This window comes from Alligator mississippiensis, chromosome 2, assembly GCF_030867095.1.
Source record: "Alligator mississippiensis isolate rAllMis1 chromosome 2, rAllMis1, whole genome shotgun sequence".
Taxonomy (NCBI): Eukaryota; Metazoa; Chordata; order Crocodylia; family Alligatoridae; genus Alligator; species Alligator mississippiensis.
Window position 1 is genome coordinate 277,164,596 of NC_081825.1, and position 23,326 is coordinate 277,187,921.

The following is a 23,326-nucleotide window of genomic DNA, read 5'->3' on the forward strand; positions in this document are numbered from 1 at the left end:
GGCACTCTCAAACTTTTAATTTTTTTAAATTCTTCCTCCTTACAAAAACTCTTCTCTGCTAATCTTAGGAGACATCAGCTAGTCACATAAGAACCTGGATTGTCAAGGGAGTAAGAATGGACACAGGTCTACAAGTGTTTCTTGCTAAGATATATATTATGTACTTTCATTAAAACACATTTTCTGATCTGAGAACTTTAAGATATTTAAAGAATTATTTTCACTTGGATAAAAAATGATAAAATGTCAATCTTAAATTTTACTATGCCATGCATGTATTTTATAGCATACATGCACTTTTTCACAAAAACAGGGGCCATGATAGCATCACTTAGCTTTCAAGCTAAGTCTGAACAAAAATAAAACACAGCATCTGAACATTTCCCCTAAGAAATGTGTCTTGATTAGTACTTTTCCAAGGTCAGTTCCAGCCCATTGTAATCCTGACTTTGTTACACATTACATAAACACACAGCAGCAGGGGACAAATTAAATTACACACCGGGGGGGGGGGGGGGGGGGGGGGCTGGCAGGCAGGAGCTGAAAAATTAAACTGCTACAGAAAGGCTCTTTCTGTGGAGAGGAGAATCTTCCCTTAACCAGAGCTGGAGGCTCACTGGCACCACTACTCTGTTTATCTCATCTTGTTGAACTGGTACCTGCAGAGGCCAAACTGCACACTAGCACCAGGTTAGCAGTGGATGGAAATCCACATCTCAGCTACATGCATGCACCTTTCCACTGTCTACCTGCTCTTGGAAAACTTAAAAGGTCCAGATTCACTGTAATTACTGGACCTGAAACTGGAATGAATTCAGCCCAGTAACTTTACCCATCATATAAACAAAGTCCTGTTCATAACATTTTCCAAAAATATATTTCATTATGAACTTTAGAATAAAAGGTCAATAAAAATAGAGCGAACAGTTGATATTCATGACGAATCAGCTAATTACAGTGCTCATGTTAACAACTATCTTTAGCTCAATTTTCAAGCATGTCTTGTACTATCTTACAATCTGGAATACTTAGAAGTTATTTGGCTAGAACTTCCATCCCCTTGGTGCCAAATACTTTGTTGCCCAATCTCCACCAGCACCGTTTAAACAGTCACTAATAGGCATGAGATCCACCCCTTTCTCTCCCACTCTTAACTGTCTTAAAAAAATCATTTCTCCAATTCATCTGGAATCAGCTTTTTCTTTTTCTTCCTCTTGGCTTGTTGTTTTGACACGGTGCTCAAAGCAGATTCTGAACTGTTCACTGGTGACCGAGGGAGGAGTAGCTTTCCAGACTGCGTTGGATATTTGGTCTTCATAAGGATTTTAAACAGTGGTTGAGATAGCAGATGTTTCAGATGTTTTTTCATTCCTTTCAGCATCTTCTGCTTCTTACTCTCTTCTTGTTCACTAGATCTTCCCCCTTCAGACAGAAACCAAGGATTTACAAAATACATCACAAAACCTTCCAACCCTAATTTTCTACAATTTTATGAGAGCTTTTATTGCAACAGTTAAAGTAATCTACTATACCTTTAGATACCACAGTCATAAAATACCCCGATTATATCTCTACCCTTTTGAGCAATCCCCACTCACAGGGCACTTTCCAAACATGCATGGTTCTGGATGGTCAAGTCTCCTTTCAATTTTTGGTGCCATCAATAAAATAAAACTGAAGACGTTCCTGATTGCCGAACGGTTTTTCACTGGCTTCTCAACAACAGGACAGAATCAGGGTGGCTCAGTGGGTAACCGTAACAAGCGGCCATCCCAGGGCCGGTTGAGTAGCTGGCCCGCATGCTTGTCTCGGGGCTAACCACCCGCCTACCTTGCCTGTCACACCTTTGATGATACTAATTGGAAGATGTTAACCAGGCAGGAGGCTGCCCATTTACTTGCCCTGGTGCCAAGGGCCTATATACATGGGTCTGAACCTCCCCTTATACGGTGTCCCATGCCTTGCATATGGCATCCATGGCCTAACACCCAGCCTATAATCCAGTGTCCTTACACTGGGACTCGCACTCCAGTGCCTCACGTTGGGACTCGCACTCCCATGCCCTCACACTGGGCTCTCAATCTCACTCACTTGGGGCTCCCAGCCCTACCCTTTTCTTTGGGCTCCCTACCCAGCTTGGGACCTCGTGGTCCCCTCATGCCCCCACACTGGGGCCTCAATCCCACCCCACTGGAGCCTCACACCTGGCTCCCTTTATATGCCTCATGCCTCACTGTGCACCTGGATTGTCTCTGGCCCCTTCACCTGACCAGGACCCTACCTCAGGCTCCATACAGTAACCTGGGCCCTTGCTTTGTCTTCGGGGTGTGCTCCTGTAGCCGCTTGCCTCCACAGGGTAACCCACAAGGCAGTGGGGGCTGAGGCTTTCTGCTGTCCCATACTCACCCTTCACTGGGAAGGCACAGGTGTGGAATTTCCTAGAGAGTGCCCTGCCACAGGCAGTCCCACCACACCATGCAACTCCAGCAGGGTGTAGTTTTAGGTCATGCCCCAGGACCAGGAACCTCCAGCCATCCCCACAGTTCCTGCCCTGAACCTCCAAGATGTTACGTGAGCAGCAGCTCCAGCTAAGTGATGTTCTCCCCTTGGCTGCTAGTTCAGGGCTTGCTTTTATCCTGAACAGCTGGGCCCTGTTCCCAAATCAGGCAGTTGTGCCTGATTGGGAGTTTAGCCACCTGCAGGCTGCTCTGCTGCTTGCCAACGCCCCTGTGAGTAACAGAGCACAACTTGTGCTCTGTTACAGTAAGGTACCTGCCTTGGACTTGGGAGCCCTAAGTTCAATTGCCTCCTCAGCCACAGGCTTCCTATACAACCTTGGGCAAATCTCATAGCCTTCATGGGCTTTGCTTCGCATTCCACAAGTCCTTTCCCATTTCCCAGGGGCACTGTGATGACAAATACATAGAGAACAGTGAGCTGCATTAATATTATGGTCATGAAGGACATATAAAACCTTTCATGGACAGACCCAAACCAATAAGAGACCTGAACTAGAAAGAAATAATGATACCATTTACCTGAGCAGAATGTCCATTAAACTGGGACATCAAAGCTACAGAGAATCAGGGTGGCTCAGTGGGTAAGTATGTTTTAATCATTTTAAAGGTGATTGAGATTTTAAGTTTTCTGCAGCAAGTTGTGGAAGAAATAAAGAACCCTCTAACTTTAAAACTTTTAGCTACCAAGGTACAGGACAATTATTACAAGTACTCCATGAGAGTCCTGCATTAGATTTCAAAACAGCATGTCTGCTTTATTTTTTCAGCATTTTTTTGCTGTGTTTTGGCATAATCTAAGTGCTAATTATCTATCTGGGTAGGGTAAAGAGCTGATTAGTGTTTGCTCACAAGATAGTCTGGAAGTAATCAGTCATGTCTGTACATCTTCCAAAGATGTCTATACCTTCATTTTAAGTGAATCCAAACAAACTACAAAACTAAGGAAGCTACATATACAACAGCACCTCTTGCAGTTCAAGCACAAGGTACTCTGCCAACAGTCCTCTGAAATTGCCTCAGACTGACTTGGGGATAAAAGCCCATCAAGTCAATCCATACTGATGGAACACCACACAGCTTTTCAAAATTATATCCAAAAATAGGTACACATACCCTCAAAACTTTCAGATGATGGCATGTAGCAAAAACAAATTAAAGTAACAAGATCCCCAAATTCTCTCTTGTAGAGTGTGGAACACAGCATTTTAAATTGAAAACTTTAAAATGATGAATCTTTAAGTAAGCTATTGTTATTTTCCAAGCAATTATATAAAGTTCTTCCCTCCCCTTGAAAGGAAAAAAACAAACAACCCCCCCCCCCCCCCCCAAAAGAATCAGTACTGCATAGCACTAACAGGAAAATGCCTTTTTTTCTGCAGAAACCCCTCAACTTTTCATCAAAAACCTGAAAATAAGCTGAACTTTTCTGCAGAAAGCAGACGTAATTGAGGAATAGTTCTTTCAGCAAAATCCCAGTATTCTGACAAAATAACAGCTCTGAAAGCAGACAAGGTTCCTTGGGTGAATTTGATATCTTTTATTAGACCAACCCAAATGGTTGGAGAATAGTTATTAAGCAAGCTTTTGGGTTCAAAAACCCTTCGTCAGGCTAATGAAGCTTCAGCAGTTGGTTCTGAAAGCTGGATTTCAGCCATCCCTAGCTACAGAAGACATCTTTAGCTGTTTGAATCTAGCTGTTTGGCCATTTGTCCAGTTCACTTAGCCCGTGAAGCATGCATGCACCTTGTTTTGTCTTTTCTATGATGCAGAGGGGGAATGGGTTTGTCTCCACACAAGGAAAGCAGCACAGATATTCTCCATGCTTCTGCTGTCACCAAAGAGGCAAAGCTCACTTGAGAAACGCCAGGAAAATGTGTCAGTTTGAGCCGAATGTCAGAAGCCCATGAAATCTTATCCCAGGCCCTGCTACTGACTTTTTTTTTTTTTGTCAAAAGTGTTGCCTCTCTCTACCTTAGCTTCTGCAACTGTGAACCACTGTATTAGCCCTGTTTGCCTCCTTTACAGAAGAGTTTTTATTGCTCTGACAAAGTATAGAGCAATATATAGTACTAATTAGCATCAAACTAACTAGCATCTTCCTTTTATACCACACCAGCCTCTCAGATGGCGAGAAGTGTTCTAGACACGGATGGGCAGTTACACGGTCCAGCCAAGAATGCTTACAATCATCTCTACTTGCCTATAAGGACATCATCATCGAGATCGATTTCGAGAGCCTCTGCAGCTTGTTGGAACCAGGAGTTATGCTGCTTTGCTCTACTGTTGTAATACTCCATCTTCTCGATCTGCCTTGCTAAATTCACACGCTCCTGCAACAAAACCATGGGAACAATTCAAACATTGGCCACATCTGTCAAGCAAATATGAATGCAGAATATATTTGCTGAAGCAGCTTTTAACTCGTCACCAGAGCATTCTGCTAGCCTTGCAAAGCCAAACACAAGCAAGCAGAGAAATACTTCAAGACAGATGCAACTGAAGTGATTTCCTGTGACAGAAACATGAAACCTTAATTAAAAACAAAACCAAACAAAAAAATACCACCCCCCAACTACAAGTATTAAAAATAAAAAGACCCACATGAACTCTAACTTCTAGCCCACTGGTTTTCAATATTTTCTCATTTGCAGACCACTAAAAAATTTTAAATGGAGGTGTGGACCCTTCTGAATTGTAAGTGTGTGTATTCACATACTTTTGATTGATCATAGTAATCTTTTGCGGACCCCTTCAACATAATCTGTGGACCCGCAGGGGCTGTGGACCACAGGTTGAAAACCACTGTCCTAGCTTACCATAACAAGCTGTGGGGGGCATGTATAAGCAGATGATTTAGAAATGTTAGGAATAAATCAAACCTGCAAGGACCAAGAATTTCCAAGCTAGGTATTACACAGTATAGCCACCATAAAAAACTCATTCAGTAGACAGAAAAATTAGAAAGGGTAGTAAACAACAGAACAAGACTCTTTCTCAGCTTGGTCTACTGTGATGATTGCACAAAGCAGGAGGTACGCTAGGTGCCCTGACTGAGCTGCTTCAATCGGACTGGATAGCGTGGTGTTACATTATTATGGCATCAGGTAGCACAGCTGGCCATTAGAAGTCAAAGGCAGGCAAAATTGAATTTGAAGTCATTAATATCCTGCAATCAGTCATGTGTCCTCAAGCTCATTATGGAGGCTTTAAGTAGTTTTATCATCTCCATGTAACTCCTGGAATCCTCTACTTGTCTCCCCTCCCCTTTAACTGGCATCCTATCATCTCTTCCTCCAGGGTCTGGGATTAGGGATTCCCTAAAAAATGTATATACCTTGAGTGAAGCCATCCAGTGCCAGACAAGGTATACAGCAAGGTGACAGGCACCAAGAGCCAGCACTGCTAGACCCAGATTGATGGATTCTGGGCATGTATATACGACACATTTGCACCGGTGCGATCTGCTATTATACCAGGACAGAAGTTGAGTAGATAAATGGTGTGCAGACTTATGGCAGTGTAAGTCACTCTACTCTGAAGTGCAAAACCCAAAAAACCTGGTGTAACTACACACTGAAGTATGTCTTCACAGCTCTATCTACCCCCACTACCCTCAAGGTGAGACATTGCAATAGTAGCCAGTAGTCTGACTGTTTGTCTGCTCCAGATCCCAATGTAATGTACATTGCTGTACAAAAATGGAGCAAATTATACCAGTGTAAACATGGCTCGTCTCTGCATACTTTATCTTTAAAACCCGTATTAAAGCATAAGAACTAAAAGGTACACGTCTAAAACCTGAGATTATGGAAGATTCTCAAGCTTCATTAGTTAAGGGAGGGGCGGGGAGCGGAAGGGAAGGAAAAGGGAATAAATTCAAATCCCTTATGGTTGCAAAGAAAAGTGAAATAATTTACTAAACACAGTAAAACAGTGACATCTGCCTATGGCAACACTGACGAAATTTTTCTTAAGTCAAACGTAGCTTTGCCTTTGGTAACCAGAGAGCATAAAAGAGGAGAACTGACATTTACTGGACATTTATGGAAGAAAAGTCTGGAGAATATTTTTCATTTCTTTGGTTAAGCAGCTGCATCTTTTCATGTTCCTGTATGAGGCTAGTGCTCTCATTTGCAGCTAACCTAGAACTTCTTCATGTGCTGCCTGCATCTCCCAAGAGAGCAATACTACTGTTGCTATTGGGTTGGACCATATGCCTCACCAAGCCAAGCTCACTGAGTGCAGGTAGTGACTTGATACATTAACCATATTAGTTGAAGACTTGCTTCTTCCCCGATATTAGAGGTTGTACAGTGATCAAATGCCATATTCCCAGTAACACACAGTAAACACATATCACATTGATGTCACCTACCAGACAATGGTGCTGGCATCTAATTTTGGTGAGGCTGCAGAAAAGTGCGGTGGTTAAGCTCTGTGGAGTTTAATCTCTTTGGTTGTGTAGCAGGCTGCACCCCTACTAGCCTGGCCCAGGAGCCAGCCTTTCCCCTTTCCTACCTCAGACTAAACAGAATAACAAGAAATAAATAAAATCTCCCCTTCTCCTATCCAGGGCAAGGGCTTCACCATAGTGCTGCGCTGTTGTCTTTCTTCTCAGCATGCCTCTTCTCCAGTGTCATCTCTCTGGGAGCTTTTAACTTTCTCCAGGGCCAGCCAATCATCCCCATCAGCTGGCTCAGTGCTCCTAGGCAGGTAGGCTATTATCCTCCATACTCCAGGGGTAGGCAGCCCCTGGCATACATTGCAGAGCATGGTATACAAAGACATTTTGTTTGGCATGTGCATCCTGGGGAGGGAGCCAAGGTTGTGCTGGCAAAACAAAGATTGGGCCCCTCAAGGCTCCCCTGCCACCCACCCTTGGCATGCCAATGTCTTACAAGTCAAGGCTATAGGTGATTTTTGGCACTCTGCCAAAAACGTTGCTGACTCTTGCTCTATCCCCTTGCAGCTGCCCCCCCCCCGAGCCATGCATCTTGTTACAAGTTGTTTTGCCAAAGCAGGCCATTATTTATCTGTGAGATACTGAACAAGAGAAGTTTTGCTAACATAGATACAAAAGCAGCATTCACTTTGCTGTGATGATTCTATCATGGCTGTGACATAGCCAGCACAATGCCTCTTGTACTAGCCCCAGCTGTGGGGAGCCTGGATGCTGCATGACCTCTAGCAGACTGACCCACAGTGCTCTAAAACAGCTAACGCTATGTTCTGCCCCCAGCACACAGTGGAACTTTGTACGGGCTCTTCATCTACCTGTCCTTCAGTTAGGACAGTTTTATGAATGAAGAAATGATCCTTACTCTCATCTTTGTAATGTATTTTTAAAAAACATCATGTAAAACTCTAGCTAACTGGACAAAGGCTACTTCTACTATTATTATTATTGACGAGTTTCCTGCATGGTGAACGCCTCTTAGCCTAGCTAGTGAGGATATCGAAGCAGATGATATTTTATAAATTTAATTTAATGTAGCCTAATTCACAACATAGGAAAACAGGGCTGGAAAGGACATCACAAGGTCATTTAGTTCAGCCACCTGCACAAGGCAAGATAATCCCTTACTAAACCATCCCAACCAAGTGTCTGCCTAACCTGCTTTTGAAAATTTACAAGGGTGGAGATTCCACAGTTTCTCTAGGTGGTTGGTTCCACCTTCAGTCAGGAAGTTCCTCCTAAATTCCAACCTAAATTTCCTGTGCTACAGCCTGAGGCTATTTGCTTGTACTCTTACCCCTATAGCCACAGAGAAAAACCCATCTCCATTCTCTCTGTAATCACTCATTCAGGGATTTGAAGACTGTTACCAAATTCCTTCTCGATTTTCCCTTCTCCAGAGTAAACAACCCTGGTTCTTTCAGTCTTTCTTTATGGAAATCATGCCTCCCATGCCCCTCATCATTTTTGTTGCTCTACACTGGACTCTTTCTAAAGTGTCCACATACTTCTTTTAGTGTGGGGCCAAAACTGGACACAGCACTCCAGATGGACCTCACCAGTGCCTATTAGAGCAGTAGAATTACTTCCCTTGATTTGCAAGTGGCACTTCTGTTAACACAACCTAGTATGCTGCTCGCTTTTTTCTTACCACAAGAGCATTGTTTGCTCATATTCAGCCTATGGTCCACTGTAACCCCTAGGTCCTTCTCTGCAGTACTGCAGCCTAGCCTGTCATTCCTCAGTCTGTATTTCTGAAATCTTAACATGTGAAGGGTATTGGATTAATTAAAATACAGAAGCAAACCTTTGTATTGCAAGATGTTATTTACTTACTTTGACAGCAGTTATGTATTTTGTTTCAACAGGGAAAAATGCAAGATCGTCATTCTTTTCCAACGTCTTATAGATCTTTCTAAAATTAATCATGTCATCAGGGCTAATCAGCAGCAAGCTCAGGCCACTGTTGGCAGCTCGGGCTGTTCTGCCGCTTCTGTGCACGTAAATCTCAGAAGTCCGTGGAACCTGCAAAAACTGCAGTTAATTACTTCCACAAAAAAAAATAAATAAATAAATCACAATGGTTCGTATCTGAAAAGTCAGGATACGTCTGTCATTTCTTGGACCAAGCCCTGCAAAGGTAGGTAGTGGATCTTCTGATAAACTGCTTTTATCACATCAAGCTCTGCTCATAACAAACAGGAGGGGACAAGGTGGGAATCTGGAGACATGTCCTACTCTGCCTGCATCAGCATGATCTCTGGGATGTCACTACCCCTTACCACATCTCAGTTTCCCTAACTATAAGGCAGTGAAATGCAGCCTCAGATGTGCTGTGAGGCAGTCACCTGAATCCTTTGGAGAAGGACTCTAACACTTGAGTTAGGAACAAAGATAGAAAAATGAAGAGTCATAGCCACGGTAACTTCTCATTTACATTGTATTCTAAATAACACATCCTCTCTTCTAGTGATGGACACTTGATGTTTAATGCCTGTACTCTTACTTGGGACAGAGAATTACAGCTTTCTATTGTATTCAGGCTTTGGACCTTCTTTCAACAACAACAACAACAACAAGAGACAAATGACAGTAAAAGCATCAGAAGAATTATTTTTGACCTGGTAATGGAGGACATGCTGCACATTAGGAATATCAAGGCCACGAGCTGCAACATCTGTTGTCAAGAGGATGCAGCTGAAAAAGAAAAGGCAGAATATATTCTGTTCATTAACCTACCACTGAAATACAGAGCAGATGCCTGAGAACATGCAACATGAGTGACCCAGAATGATGCCAAAGTAGTTAAAACTGTTGGCTATATATGCTATGAATATGCCACCTATTGGGAAGTCTAGAAATTGACACCTAAAAATGTGATCTAAGGCAGTGTTGCAAGTGTGCAGTATTAGGTAAAAAGAAATAATACAATTGTTATTGACTGTGGACCTAATCCCAGTGAAGCCAATGGTACAATTTCCTTAACTGCAAACCCAGCAAAGTCCTGCCTACCTATTCTTTTACTCACTCCCAACTTCACAGGAAAGAGAATGAGAAGGCCTAACAGATCACCTACACTGTGAGAAAGGTGACTTATGTCCCAGTGCTTCGTCTAGTCAGAATTTGAATGTCTCCAGAATTTAAAATGATCTTAGAATTAATTCAGTCATAACGAGGTATCCTGAGTGATTATTGCAGCTTTGTCGGTCATGAATACTGCAATGCAGGGTGTAATGATACTGCTTTACTGAATCCCAGCTGAAGAAATTGCAACTGGACAATTCTGAGCTATAAGAAAGAAAAAAAAATACCATTTTTTTGTTTTGATCACTAAGTTATTTCCATTCAAAAGTTAGAGAGAGAAGAGCACTCAAGGAAGGTAATTTTTGGACATAAATAACCTATAACAATGACAGGGGCCTCTGCAAGATTTGGTAGGATTCTTTTCTTTACTGCAGCCAACTGGGGTAAAAAATATTGAATAAAGAGGCCAAAACCTTACTTGCAAGCAGGCAAGATTTTAACACAAGCTCCCTTTTATGACACTCATTGCACAATCTATGGCAGTGGTTCTCAACCTTTTTAGACTTCAAGAACCCCTATATGAGACTCAGGGAACCCCATGGAAGACAGCCATGTCTTAGTTTTCACTCATTTTTACTAAAGAAATATTATAATAGAGCAGCTTTTTTGTAGCAAAAATCTCAGAAAGACCTCAGCTATCGATTTCTATTTGAAATCTCTGGGTTTATCTTAGGAATCATGTTTGTAAACTTAACAATGCTAACACTGTGTGGCACCCCATGGCATTCTTGAAAAGATCTCAAGGCACCTTGTTTGAAAACCACCGATTTATGGGTATAGAGTTCAACAGACATTTAGTTGGGCAAAGCTCAGCGGTATGCATTACACATGACATTGGACTAACTCAGGGGTTGGCAACCTATGGCCCCAGGGCTGGATCCAGCCCATGAATAAACTGGGTCCAACCTGCAGCAGCTCAGGAAATTGTCAGCATCCTCCAGCATCAGAGGAGAGGTCCCCAGGGTCCTACTGGTTGCTGTGTTCAGTTTTTTTTCCTCTGCTGCAGAAGGGGAAGCACCTCTAGGATCCTAGTATCTGCTGATTGCTGGGGGCTGCAGCTGGCAGCGGGGGCTGGGTCACAAGCAGTGGCCCACAGTGGCAAAAGGGTGCCAACCACTGAATTAACTGGCCTCTAAATCTAATGAGCTTTCCTGTTAGTGATGTTGTGGGCAAGGCTGCTCATGAGACATTCTGCAGAAGGGGCGCTGAGACTGTATAATGAAAAGCGCAGAGGAAAGGATTCGACTCCAGTGCTGGTGGAAAGTACTCAGGATAGAGCCCCGAGGTAGAAGCCAGAGCAATGGCCATGTGAGCTTCCCCACAACTTCTGCATCCACACTGACCTGGTGTCTTCATGGGACACACAGTCTTTGGCTTTTCTCTCCACATCAACCAATCAGTGTGCCAGTCCCTGCAACCTGGAAGTCAACAGCTGTTTTCCACAGAATCACCTGAACCCTTCATCACCACCCTACCAACTGTATGCCTTACTTAATGGTTTTTCCTTTTAATTTTCACCCAGTTTTGCTTATCATTAGGCACCAGATCAGTCAACTTACCTCTCTTGCTCAGCAAACCTTTCCAGGTTTTTTAACCTCTGTTTCTGGTGCATGTTTGCATGCAATGGCAGAGGATTACAGTCTAGGATTGTGAGGAGAGCACCGAGACGTTTTATGCAGTCAATGCTGTTTGCAAAAACCATGGTTCTTCCTGGGTACTGAAGTAGGAAGTAATAGAGATAATAGTCCTTCTCTTCTTTGTCACAGTGGATCCTGGTTTCTGTCAGTGTCTCTACAGTGGCCTCTTTCCTTGTTAGGTCGATTATTTTGGGCTTGCCCTTTATCCCTACTTTCTCTATTAGCATTTCCAGTTTGGTCTTTCGGTCTACTTTCTTAGCATTTTTCTTCTGCAAAACTCTTGTGGGAGCCTGATGGACCAAAGTTAGCGTAGCAGAAAACACAAAAGTCTGACGCTGAGGATTATAGTACGAATCATTTAACATTTCTAGCAACTGAGACAGTTCCAAAAAATGTCCCCTTTCAACCATTCGATCTGCTTCATCGATCACAAGACACCTGTCACATAGAAGGCAGAAAGTGTATAAGTAAAGCAGGCCCTTTAGATTAGCGATCAACTTTTTTGGCTGGTGGGCCACAGGGGCAGTGCCTGATCCCTCCACTGGCTGGAACCAGTAGGGCTCCACCAGCTGCACAGAGGGATGTGCTCTGGCCCTGATCTAGCCGAACAGTGGAAGGGGGCTTGGTCCAGCCCCAACCTAGCCTCATGGAAGGGAGAGACCATGACCCAGTCCCAATGTAGGGGAGGGGCATGGCCAAGCCACAGGGGAGGGGGCATGGCCCAGAACAGGCCAGCCCTGCAGGAGGGTGGGTGGTAGCCCAGCCCCATGGAAGGAAATGGGCATGGCCCAGCCATAACCTGGTTGGGTGGAGGGAAGGGGGCATGGCCCAGGCCCATGGGGAGTGGCAAGGGGCAGTGACCCAGCCTTGTGGAGAAAAGGCAGTGCATCCCAACCCCAAACGAGCCACATTGAGGGAAGGGGGCGTGACCTGGCTCCAATCTGGCCATACTGGGGAAGGGTTTTGGCTCAAGTCTCAGTCACCCTGCAGGGTGTGGAATTTTGGCAGCTGGGAGGGGTGGCAGTATTAACCGCCCCTACTCCCCCACCACCAAGTTCCCCAACCCATGGGAAACCCTGCAGGCTAGATTCCAAGGCTGTGCAGGCCATGTTTGGCCTGCAGGCAAAAGGCTAAGTGTCCCTGCTTTGGATGAATGGAAATCTGATGTATTTTAAATAACCTTGTGTTAAAAACACACAAAGGAGGTTCCACAAGGAAAACACAAAGGATGCCTAATAACTCCCTTTGAAAGATCAAGATTCAAAAGCAACCATTCATTTTTTGCTAACATGTTTTGCTGCAACCCTCCCATTCTCAAAAGGTAATGAATATGAAGTCTGGTAGTGAACATTACTTAATCAGTAAGCAAGAACCTGATGCAAAGGAGTCTTTCCTGATCACGATGATTTTGAGTAGTTAGATTAAAAGCCATTCTTACCTGAGCTGCCGGAGATTTGAGAGATGCGGGTGTTTCTCTTTAATTAGTTCCCACAGGCGGCCTGGGGTTGCAATTACAATTTCCGGCTTCCGATTCAAGACTCTCTGCTGTTTCTGAGGAGCCATGCCACCAACCAGGATTGCAGTTTTAATGCCTAAAACACAAAGGTAGTCAAACAAAGACAACAACGGGTCACTGGAGTTACTTCCAAGTGAAATAACATTCTTTAGAAATAAAATAGACACAATTCATACTATTCTGCAATGCTGCTGAAAAGTAATTTCAGAAGTCCTGATCTAGACTAAATTTCTTTGGCTGGACCCTGTGTCTCTTCTTCTCAGCACAGTATTGAGCATGCAGCAATACAGTCAGCATTAGAGTGAAATGTTGGTGACGGAAGATGCCAAAAAACAAAGTAATCCTTTTACAGAATTTTCTTTGAAACAGCAGGAAGGAATATTTATGTCTTCAATAGTTAATGCAGGTGTTCTTCAGCTTCTCAATTTCCTAGCAGGAAGGCAGTCCACCATAGTCCCTCAAGGACTCATTCATGCCTGTTCATTAGGAACTGGGCGAATAACTGTGCTCCTATGTCTAAAACGTCTAACCAGTAAAATGTCCACATAAAATGTCCTATGTCGAATAGGTAAAATGACCCTTTGTCCTGTCTGCAGGTGCAGAGTGAACATGCCTGAGGAAGGCCCACCCTGCTACTAGATCCTGAATTGCCCATATTACAAAGCAGTGACCTTGGCAACAAGTGAATCCAACTAGACTAAATGAACATGTCAAGATTTGTTCAAAGACCAACCATGGTTCACTTGACCCCCCTCATTCAAACAATGCCCTACCACCTGGCTCCCCAGTGAGCCTCTATCCAACCTTTTGCATAGTCCCACTGTCTGCCTTCCTCATGGTCCTCTTGCTGGGCATAGTCCAGATACATGAAGTAGTGGTTTGTGTGCTTGCTCCAGAGTGCCACATCATCTCTGAGCTACTCAGCATCAGTCCTCAAAACAGCCCATCTGCAATGCTACACTGAGGCACCTTTGCTGCTTCCTGTTTGGGAGGTCACATGGAGCAACTCCAGTGTCTCAGTAAAATGCTGGTGCCACGGGAATGTTTAGGGAGAAGGAGGGAAGGTACCTGATCCCTGGTCCCCCCTGCAGCACCACCTCCATGGCCCATTATTTGAAGACACTGCATTAGATTAAAGAGGAAAGGCCATGCTGCAAGTTTCCTTCCCGTGACAGGTGCTGTCTGTTTCTGTGCAGCCGCTGTCAAGACTCCTTAGTCAAGGGGAAGAATTCAGTATCTGTCCTGAAAACACAGTTGTCAACTCCTACCTATGTGGTGAATTCTGTACAGCAACTGCTGTGCTGGTTTTAACAGATTGGTACTTCAATAAGCCAGCACATTGTTTCAGGGCTACAGATGAAATTAGATGCCTACAGGCATATGAGAAAGGGCAAAAGAAGATACTTTAAAAACAACAATTTATGTTGCATATTTCTAATGAATAGAGGAATTACACTAATAAATACAGATATAATAATTAATTTGGTTGGGGAAGAGGGTAGAGAATGCAGGGACAGGGAGGAGGAGAGATTATATCTATTACCTCGCTCCTGCATTTCAAAAACATCATACCTATGCTCATTCCCCATTTTAGCATCCAGTAGGAAAGGTGATGTGAGGTTTAGAACATATTAAGTGCATCACCCTGAAGCAGGGGTTAGTGCATGTAATGCTGTGGCCTATCATGCAGGTTAGGGTAGATGACCCACCAGTACTTTCTGTCCTGAAGAACCATTCTGTCATTTGCATAAGGAGATAGCTACCGTTATTAACAAAAGACAGCACTTCATTGGCTGCAGCCATTTTTTGGTGCAGGTCAGTTATTCTGGTACTGGTTTTGTGTTTCTAAACTAGGAGCTGATCAACACTCATTTGTAGAGTAGTACAAAGAAAGATTTTTTTAGCAATTTCTTAGTTGGTCTAATAAAAGGCATCATCTCTGAACCAAGAGTTTTACAGTTTCACATTTCTTATTGAACCATGAATGCACTTAAAAACAACAGATTAAGAAGAATGCTGCACTGTGAGGGGGAACCCCACCCAAGGATCTCAGCCACTTTTCACCCATTCAGGGTAACAAGAGTAACATCTCCATTTTAAAAAGGAAGGCAGGTGGAATGAATAGAAGGGCCAGCAGCCCTGCTCCTCTGCTTTTTCCTCTCATGCCTTACCTGTAAATTTGGCTGCTGCATCAATATGATGTTTTACTTGTACTGCTAATTCTCTTGTAGGAGCCAGAACAAGTCCTAAGAGAGGCCTGTTTTCATCTGAGTCGACAGCATATTTGCTGTTATCAAAATCAAAGTCTATATTTTCTAGCACCTTCATGCAGCCTGTCGTGACAGATTCATTGCTATCGCTATCCTCTTCACCCTGCTCAAGACTTGGGTCTTTCATTTTATTATCATTTTCCCAATTTGTTTCTTGGCCATCTTCACATACCAGGTCTGCACTGGCACTTCTGCTTGGCAAGCTTTTTGAATTTTGCCACTCTAGCACAGCATGGATCATTGGAATTGCAAATGCCAGCGTCTTCCCACTTCCTAAAAAACACAGAAAAACAAGTGTTACAATTGTTCGCAATGAAGCAGCATCCCATCGCAAGCTGTTCCATAAGCAAAGCACAGTCAATGCATACTGTTTATTTCAATATTTTAAGTGCACATTATTGATTCTATCAGACCATTTTGATTCTGCTCCTATGAGATGCACTTGGTGACCATAAGCAGAAAATTTTTCTTTGGAATGGGTATTTTTTATAAAACCTCAACAGGGCAGGCAGAATGTGAATCTGCTAGGAAAAGTAGTTTAAAAAGCCACAATAGCAGCCAAGGTCTTTTTAAGGAACTGCATACCCTTAAGGAGAACAGCATGCCCTAATTGACAACTCTGATCAATGTTCTCCAAATAAAGGAATAGCAAATGAGGCCAAGGACAAACTAGAAGATACTAGGATTCACTTCTATTTTTTCTTTTTAGGAGTGTGCTTATGATCATATGAGAAATGTGTAATATCTTGATATATCAACACCTTGTTTTCAAAAGATGTGCTTATCTTTTTACATTAAAAACAAAACACTTGTCTTAGAACAGAGCAGCCCCTTAAAAATGGAGAATAAGAAAAATATTTCTCTACATGTAATTTCAGGGGACCACTGTAGATTTATTTGTGATATGGGGCATTCAACTTGTAGTCCTATCTGAGATGCAATGGTCATTTGGGGGGATACTTTGACCAGTAACCACTGAATCTCTTTAGAGGACAAAAAAATATCTGTCACAACAGTAGTGTCCAGTTAGACTCAATTAATATGTATCATCTAGGTAATTCTGGCTTCCTTTTCTTGCTCTGAACAGCTGGTCTCTCTCTGCAATTCATCTTCTCAGCCACACTGCTCCCATCTGAGACATTTCCCAGGAGCAGCAAAGAGAAATTTACGAACACGCTGGTGGCCCTATAAAAGCAGTTAGGGGTCTTGTAAATCTCACTTTACTACCAAGAGCCAATCCAGTCATATCTTTTCATAAAGAAACATCACTGGTTGCTACCTTTGCTGAGCTGTAACAGTACTGACCAAGTAATGTACTGCAGGCAGCACTATTCTGTGCTGCCTCCAGGAAACTGGACAAACATGGAGCTGTGGAAAAAAGTGATTTTGTGACCACAAGCAATGCCAGGTTTCACTGGCAATATGCTGCCCACAAGCCATAGGGCAGGAACCACAGTCCTAGAAGTAATAGAGCCCGGCGGGTTTGTATACTAAAATGTTACTGGTAGTACACAATAGTTTGGTCTCATCCTAATTCCTAAGGTAAAATTTGCCCATCTCACACACACAGGTTGTTTGGCATAATTCAGATTCATAATGATCCATGTCTTCTTTGAGAGAAATCCAGTACAAAACTGGTGTTATGCTGAGGCTACAGCTCTCATGCTGGCCAAGGCTCTCTGCTGTTGTCCCCCACCTGTCTCAAACCATCTGCTGTCTCTTGTCTTATGCTCAGATTCCCAGCTCTCTGGGGCAGAGACCATCTTTTTTTGTTCTGGGGTCAAAAAACACCTGCCACAATGAGGTCCTTCTCTGCGATGAGGGCTCCTAGGTGCTACAGTGGCACCAATAATTAAGACCAGAGATGCTGCTGGGCTTGGCAGCACTGGGAAACCAAGGCTGGAGTACTGCTCACACCTGCATTGTGATCACTCATTCAAATCAGTGCTGTTTCATTTTATAACTACTAGGATGACCTCCAAATGGTAGTAGTAAACAAAGCACCAGATACAGTCACATGTGCCCTTCAGAACAAACAGGGTTAGGTCAGGGTGGCCAACTTATAGCAGGCATACCACAAGTGGCACGGGCAGCCTATGTATGTAGTACTTGGTAGACTGGGGACAGACTAAGGAACACAGGGGCAGATAGGACAAGGAGCAGAAAATAGGGCAAAAAATTGGGCAGGGGGAGGCAACTAGAGTGGTACCTCAGGGAGGGTGTAGGGCTTAACTTGTGGCATACCAGTGAAAGAGATTGGCCCTCACTTCCTTAAGTGGATCTGCAAAGCCAGCAAAGGAGCCTCAGGCTCTGACAGATCTCTGATTTTGAGGTAATGGGAGCTCTGACCTAGTTTTAAAAAAGTGCATCAAATATAATTTGATTCCCCAGACAAAATTATGTGGAGGATTTAAAGCTTTGTACATGTGAATGTCCTAGTATGCAAAACAAATGCAGTATATTTCATCTGTAAAGTAAAATCTTCTGTATTGCAGCCATTCCCTTCCTAGTTCACTGGATGGACTGTAACTTACAGGTTCTTATCCTGTGATTACAATTATGACAATACACTGCATTTTTGAGAGAGAGAGAAAGGTGACAGTGAATGTACTTAATGTTCTAGCTGTGTGCATTTGTACCTGTTTCTGCAGCGCCCAGAATATCCATATGATCTCGAATTGCAGAAGGCAGAGCTAATGCCTGAATAGGAGTTGGAGCACTAAATCCGAGAGAACTCAAGGCCTGAAGAACTGGTTTTGGAACAAAGAGGTCTTTCCATGCAGACACATCAGCTGTTTGATCAGATGATGCAGATAAAACCTGAGTTGTCCAATTTGTAAGCTTCTTAGAAGATTTTGCTGGGGGAGGATCTTGCTGGGGTAGAGATGCTTTCTTTTTTTTCTTCTTCAAAGTTTTTTCTGTGCTTAAAGCAGCTTCAGCTTTGTTTTCATTTTCCTCAGAATCAGTCAATGTGACGGTATCTTTAGGTTCATCTTCTTGATCAGTGAGTACGTCATTTCTCTCCTCAGAATGATCATTTTTATTTGTTCTAGTTCCCAAACCTTTGCCTTTCTTTCTCTTTTTTTTTTGGATGGTAGAATCCTCTTCTTCGGAGACACTATCAGATTTTCTCTTCTTGCCTTTTTCTTTTCCAGATTTAGAGGAATTCATTAACTTATAATCTGTAAGCTCCTCAAAGCACACCAGATCTCCAAGCTGCTCATCAGCAAATAGATTTGGGTCGATTTCGACAGGTTTCCATTTTCCTACTACTTTGATACCCCTTTGTTTTGATTTAAAGGAAGCTCTAAACTTATTTCCCTTTTTTGTCTTCATCATGATCTAAAACAATTGAAAAAGAAATCATTGTAAAAATCAGCAGAACAAGGTATCTAGATTCATATAACATATAGCATAAACACTGCACTGCAGATGGTGCATAATGCCATCTATGTGTAAAGCTAATGGGACACAAGTCTTAACTAGAGTTTTCTCTGAAGTTTAGTCTATGGGCTTGGTCCTGCTCCCACTGACTAGGCCCTCTTTGTTTTGAATCTGCACATTTAAGAACAACTGCGACTCCAAACGCACGCATGCAATTTGACAAACAATCTTTAATTACTCATTTATCAGCCTCTTGCTGAAAATGACACTGGAAACCTCTGCAGTAAAGAAACCCTGATGACAAACCATCGCATAGCTCTGTTGTGCGTTTTGTTAACCATGACCCTTTAGCACTTTGTGCTGAAAGGTCTTTTGGCGGGAGCATGGGAAGGAAACCTTGGATTTACAGCTTTATACTGGGCTCTTATGTGGGCTCTGTACACTCTCCAATGGCCAGTCCAATCCCCTTACTCTGCTTCATCTCCTGCTCTGCTGTCTTCTTCCTGCCCTATCTGCCGTGGTGTTATCTGTCCCCTCTCTGATCTGTCATGGCCCACACAGAGGCTGCCTATGCCAACTGTAGCACTGGAGCTCCAGGCTGGCTAATGCTAAACACACTGGCCAGCTCAACTCCCAAAATGACATATGTAACATGGTGAAAGAATAGCCAGGAGACATGCACAAATAAAAACAGGGCAGTACACATGCCCATGAAAAGCAGTGATTTGCTGCATCAATCTGCAGCAATTAAGCATTAAACATGGAGGAAGGGACCAAGAAAGAAATTACTACTCAAAATGGTAACTGGGTACATGCTCTTTACAACTCATCTCCCACTGACTGCAATGAGATGGACGAGTCTTCAGCCAGGTTGAAAGTTACTGTTAGCACTGGTATCCAAGTTGTAGGTGCATTGGTCTAAAGGAAAAAGCAATTAGGACTTGTAATAGAGATGATATCTTTTAGGAGACCAACAAAAAAATCTGAGCTTCCACAGAAGAGACCTAAGTAACCAGGCAAGGCCGACTCTAAACCAGCAGCTTTTTAAGCTCCAGTTTCCCCTCCTTACACTCATCCCCTTGGTAACCGCCAGCTCTCAGTTTTGCAGTGTTGCCAACTCTCATGATTGTTGTTGTTCTTAAAGTCTACGCTTTGGGAATGTGAAAAACTCATCTCTTTCACACACACTATACAAATCATACACAAATATAGATAAAAGAAAGAGCTAAATTTTTCACATTCCCAAAGCGTAAACTCATAAGAGTTGACAACAGTGGTTTCGACTTGGTTTTTTCTAGTATGCAAAGCTAACAGACCCAATCTTCTGCCACAAAAAACACAAACTAACAACGTAGTGAACACTCCGCTTCCTGCGGCAGTCTCTGCGCTTGTTCTGCGAACCACGTTTGCAAACCTTAGAGCTGCTCTCAGGGGCACCTCGAGAGGCCGCCGCGGGCCAGGCTGCTCGGGGCCGCTGGTGCCAAGCGGCTGCGGCCGGGCCCTGCGCCCCCCGCCTGGCCCAGGCTCCGGTACCTCCGCCTGCGCTCGCAGCCGCCCGCCCGCCCCGCTGTCCTGCCCTCGGAGCGGGACCCCGCGCCTTCCCTGGCCCAGCCGCCGGGCCGGGCCTCCCCTCTTCCCGCGCCCTGCGCTCACCGCTGCCTCCGCCGGCGCCTACCACGTGGCCGCAGGGCTGGAGGCTGCCATCACTGTCGTGACATCACATCCGGCCTCGGGGTGAGAGGGACCGGAAGCTTGACGGGGGGGCGGTGGGGGGTTCGGGCCGTGCTCGTGCGGTCGGCGTTGTCCCTCGCGCGGTAATGACTGTCTTTGTATCATCTTTTCAACCCGTGCACGATAGTTAATATTAAAAGGTGTCGAAACTCATGGAAGAGGTGATATCGTTTATTAGATCAACTAGCTCTTTGCAAACAAACGACTGCATTTATCTGCAAGCTTTCGGGCACGCTCACCCGTTCCCATGCACAGGGCAGGAGAGAGCAGAGAGTGGCGAAGTTCTAGGTAGAAATGGAAATTCATATTTCTCAGGAGAGCTGAAGGTGTGGTGGAGTCTCCTGCTTGGAAAAGTTCACCTTGTACAGGCGATGCACAGGGAAAAGTTGAAACAGTCTTTTCACCTCAAAGCTGCCTGGTGCAAGCTGGATGTAGAGGCATGTTTGCTTCAGGTTATGTGTTTGATAGTTCACAGGAGAATGGAAAGCTCTTCTAGGCAGGAGTTTAAGTGGCGAGGTATTAGTGTTCCTGTGCTCTGGGAGACGCAAATTTGCTCGAACAATGGTAGGAGCCTCCTGTTAAAAATTCAGGTGATAAAATGCATCCTACTTGTAAAATTATGAACTTTTCATTAAAAAAAATAAATGATGAAGGGTGGGTGTGCCCAAAAGCTTTCAGATAAATACAATACTTTGTTTGCAAGTGTCTAGTTGGTCTGATAAAAATATAACTTCCCAAGCTTCAGTTCCTTTTGCCTCTAGACCAATATGACTACAACCTGCATGTCGGATAACTTTTGAGGCGATTAATTGATGCAGCATATGCAAAACCCAAGTCGCTCTCAGACTCTTAACCAACTTTCAGGTTTGGTTTTGTTTTTTGCAAAAATGCTGAGAGAGAGAGAGAGAAACAGTGCCTGTAGCAAACCAAAACACACTTTGAAAGTTGAACAGAGTTCACACCATGTACCCACACACCCATCACCATTCCAGTTTTTGGGACTTTTTTCACTGCTTGCCTTGAAATAAATACTTCTGCTTTGATGACCCAGTTCTCACCTCGCTGGCTAGTTACAGTGAGCAATATAAAGTAAATAAGACTTATTTACATACTTATCTACATTTTTTTCAGGGTATGATGGTTTTTCAGAAGATACAATAGTTTTGAGCTTCCAATATGATAATTTCGTATTTAAGTCCTGGCAATGCTGTGTGGGATCAAGGCTTGGCAGGTTCTCTTCAGTCGCAAGGGCGGAGCATGGGAAGGAGCCGCTTAGTTACAGCAGGTGCCTGGGGCCTGGGTGCTGTGGGACTGGAGTAACAGCACCATGCAGAGGGGCCGGAAGGGCCCTGTGGAAGGTGTCTAGTGCAACCGGCTGTCTGAGGCAGGAGCTTAATCAAGTGCAAGGCAGAACCAGCCCTGGGGAAAGAGGTGGGGGCTTGCTCTCACCAGCTCTAGATCTATAGCCTGACCCTAAGCTTATGCAACAATAATACAAACACAAATAGGAGGGATAATGATATATATTATTAACAACCATCAACAATCAGCACTATTGGGAACAGCATCCCAATCAGCACTGTGTCCCAACACTGTTCCCAATCAGCACTCAATACCACTATAACAACAAAGCAGAACAGCAACAATATCAACAAAGTCCAACAGTGAGGGCACTGGAGAGCAATCCTGCTCAATCTCTCTCTCAACAACATGAACAATCTTAATAACACCTATTCCGTAATGTAGTCCCTGACCTATGGCAAGAGATAGTCCTCCTTCCAATGGGGTCCCTTGGGGGGGGGGTGTCCAGGAAGCACCAGGGGCCCCTCCCCTTAGGGCCTTGACTAGCTGGGGGACTACTCACCCAGCCCCTTCTATGGGTTTGCCTGCCCCAAATGTCTTTCCCTTGTGGGACCCAAGGGCCCAATGACTCACGCTCCCTCAGGTGGTGGTGGTCGGCACAGGTTGATAGGGTCTCCTCTGCTGAAGCGCCTCTCCTGCACTGCTGGGCTCCTCCCTACCCTGTGCCCCGCTCTGGGCACCGAGGGCTCAGCTCCTCTCAGCTGCTGCACTACCACTGCTGGCTCCTGGGTGCTGGGTCTTACGCTACAGCACTACCATTTCCCCGTGCCCTGGCTCAGTACTGAGGGCTCTCTTAGCATAGGCCAGGCCCTTCAGGCTCCGTCCGTCCCTCCTCACATTAGGTGGCTAACCCAAGCAGCCTCTGCTTCTCCCAAGGCTCAGGCCCATGTGCTGCCCTGTGCACCATGGGACCTGGCTGCTTGTCAGGAGATGGGGCCTGAGCCACCTCACTGCAGCCCCAAGGCCTTTGCCCCGTGCACTGCCCTGTGCACTGCATAGCCCGCTGGCCCTGCCAGGGATGCAGGCTTGAGCTGCCACTTGAGGATCCCAAAGCCTGGGCTCCGTGCACCAAACCACACACCGTGATGGGCCCGAGCAGTCTCATACCGCTCCTGGGGCCAGGTCTTCCCACACTGTCCTCGCACACCATCAACAGCCTGAGCAGTCTCGCACTGCTCCCAAGGCTGCTTCTCCAGTGGCGGCTTCAGGAGCCTTGGGCCTATTGCCTGCTGGGGGAGAGCTCCCCCAGCTTTCCTTGGCTCTACTCTTCTTGAGTCCCTCACTACATCTGCCAGTCGTGGTGGGCATGCAGCTCCTTTTATACACTCCAGAGCTCCACCCCAAAGTCTTCCAGACCTGGCAGTTTA

General features: G+C 44.5%; 1 protein-coding gene across 6 annotated transcripts; it reads right to left on the minus strand.

The window, feature by feature from the left end:
* Nucleotides 1-858: 858 nt before the first annotated feature.
* Nucleotides 859-20,610, minus strand: DDX24 (DEAD-box helicase 24). 6 transcript variants are annotated; one of them, XM_014596474.3, is made up of 10 exons: nt 20,520-20,606; nt 19,708-19,784; nt 18,122-18,824; nt 15,384-15,755; nt 13,135-13,288; nt 11,619-12,134; nt 9,597-9,672; nt 8,812-9,000; nt 4,720-4,849; nt 859-1,422 (listed from the first exon to the last, which is right to left on the minus strand). In XM_014596474.3, exons 3-10 carry the CDS (start codon nt 18,819-18,821, stop codon nt 1,169-1,171), a joined length of 2,391 nt encoding a protein of 796 aa, XP_014451960.1. In that variant the 5' UTR covers nt 18,822-18,824; nt 19,708-19,784; nt 20,520-20,606; the 3' UTR covers nt 859-1,168. The 6 variants fall into 6 exon arrangements, with proteins under 6 accessions (XP_014451960.1, XP_059579171.1, XP_019337188.1 ...); XM_059723188.1 differs by having other exon boundaries at nt 19,690-19,784; XM_019481643.2 differs by having other exon boundaries at nt 19,679-19,784.
* Nucleotides 20,611-23,326: the final 2,716 nt, after the last annotated feature.

Bases quoted from the DNA above. Each gene is read 5' to 3' on its own strand.
- DDX24 (XM_019481643.2), bottom strand. The intron at 9,673-11,618 runs GTAAGTTGACTG...TTTCTTTTTCAG, and splicing joins AGGTTTGCTGAGCAAGAGAG to CTGCATCCTCTTGACAACAG. The intron at 9,001-9,596 runs GTCAAAAATAAT...CAGTTTTTGCAG, and splicing joins AGCATGTCCTCCATTACCAG to GTTCCACGGACTTCTGAGAT.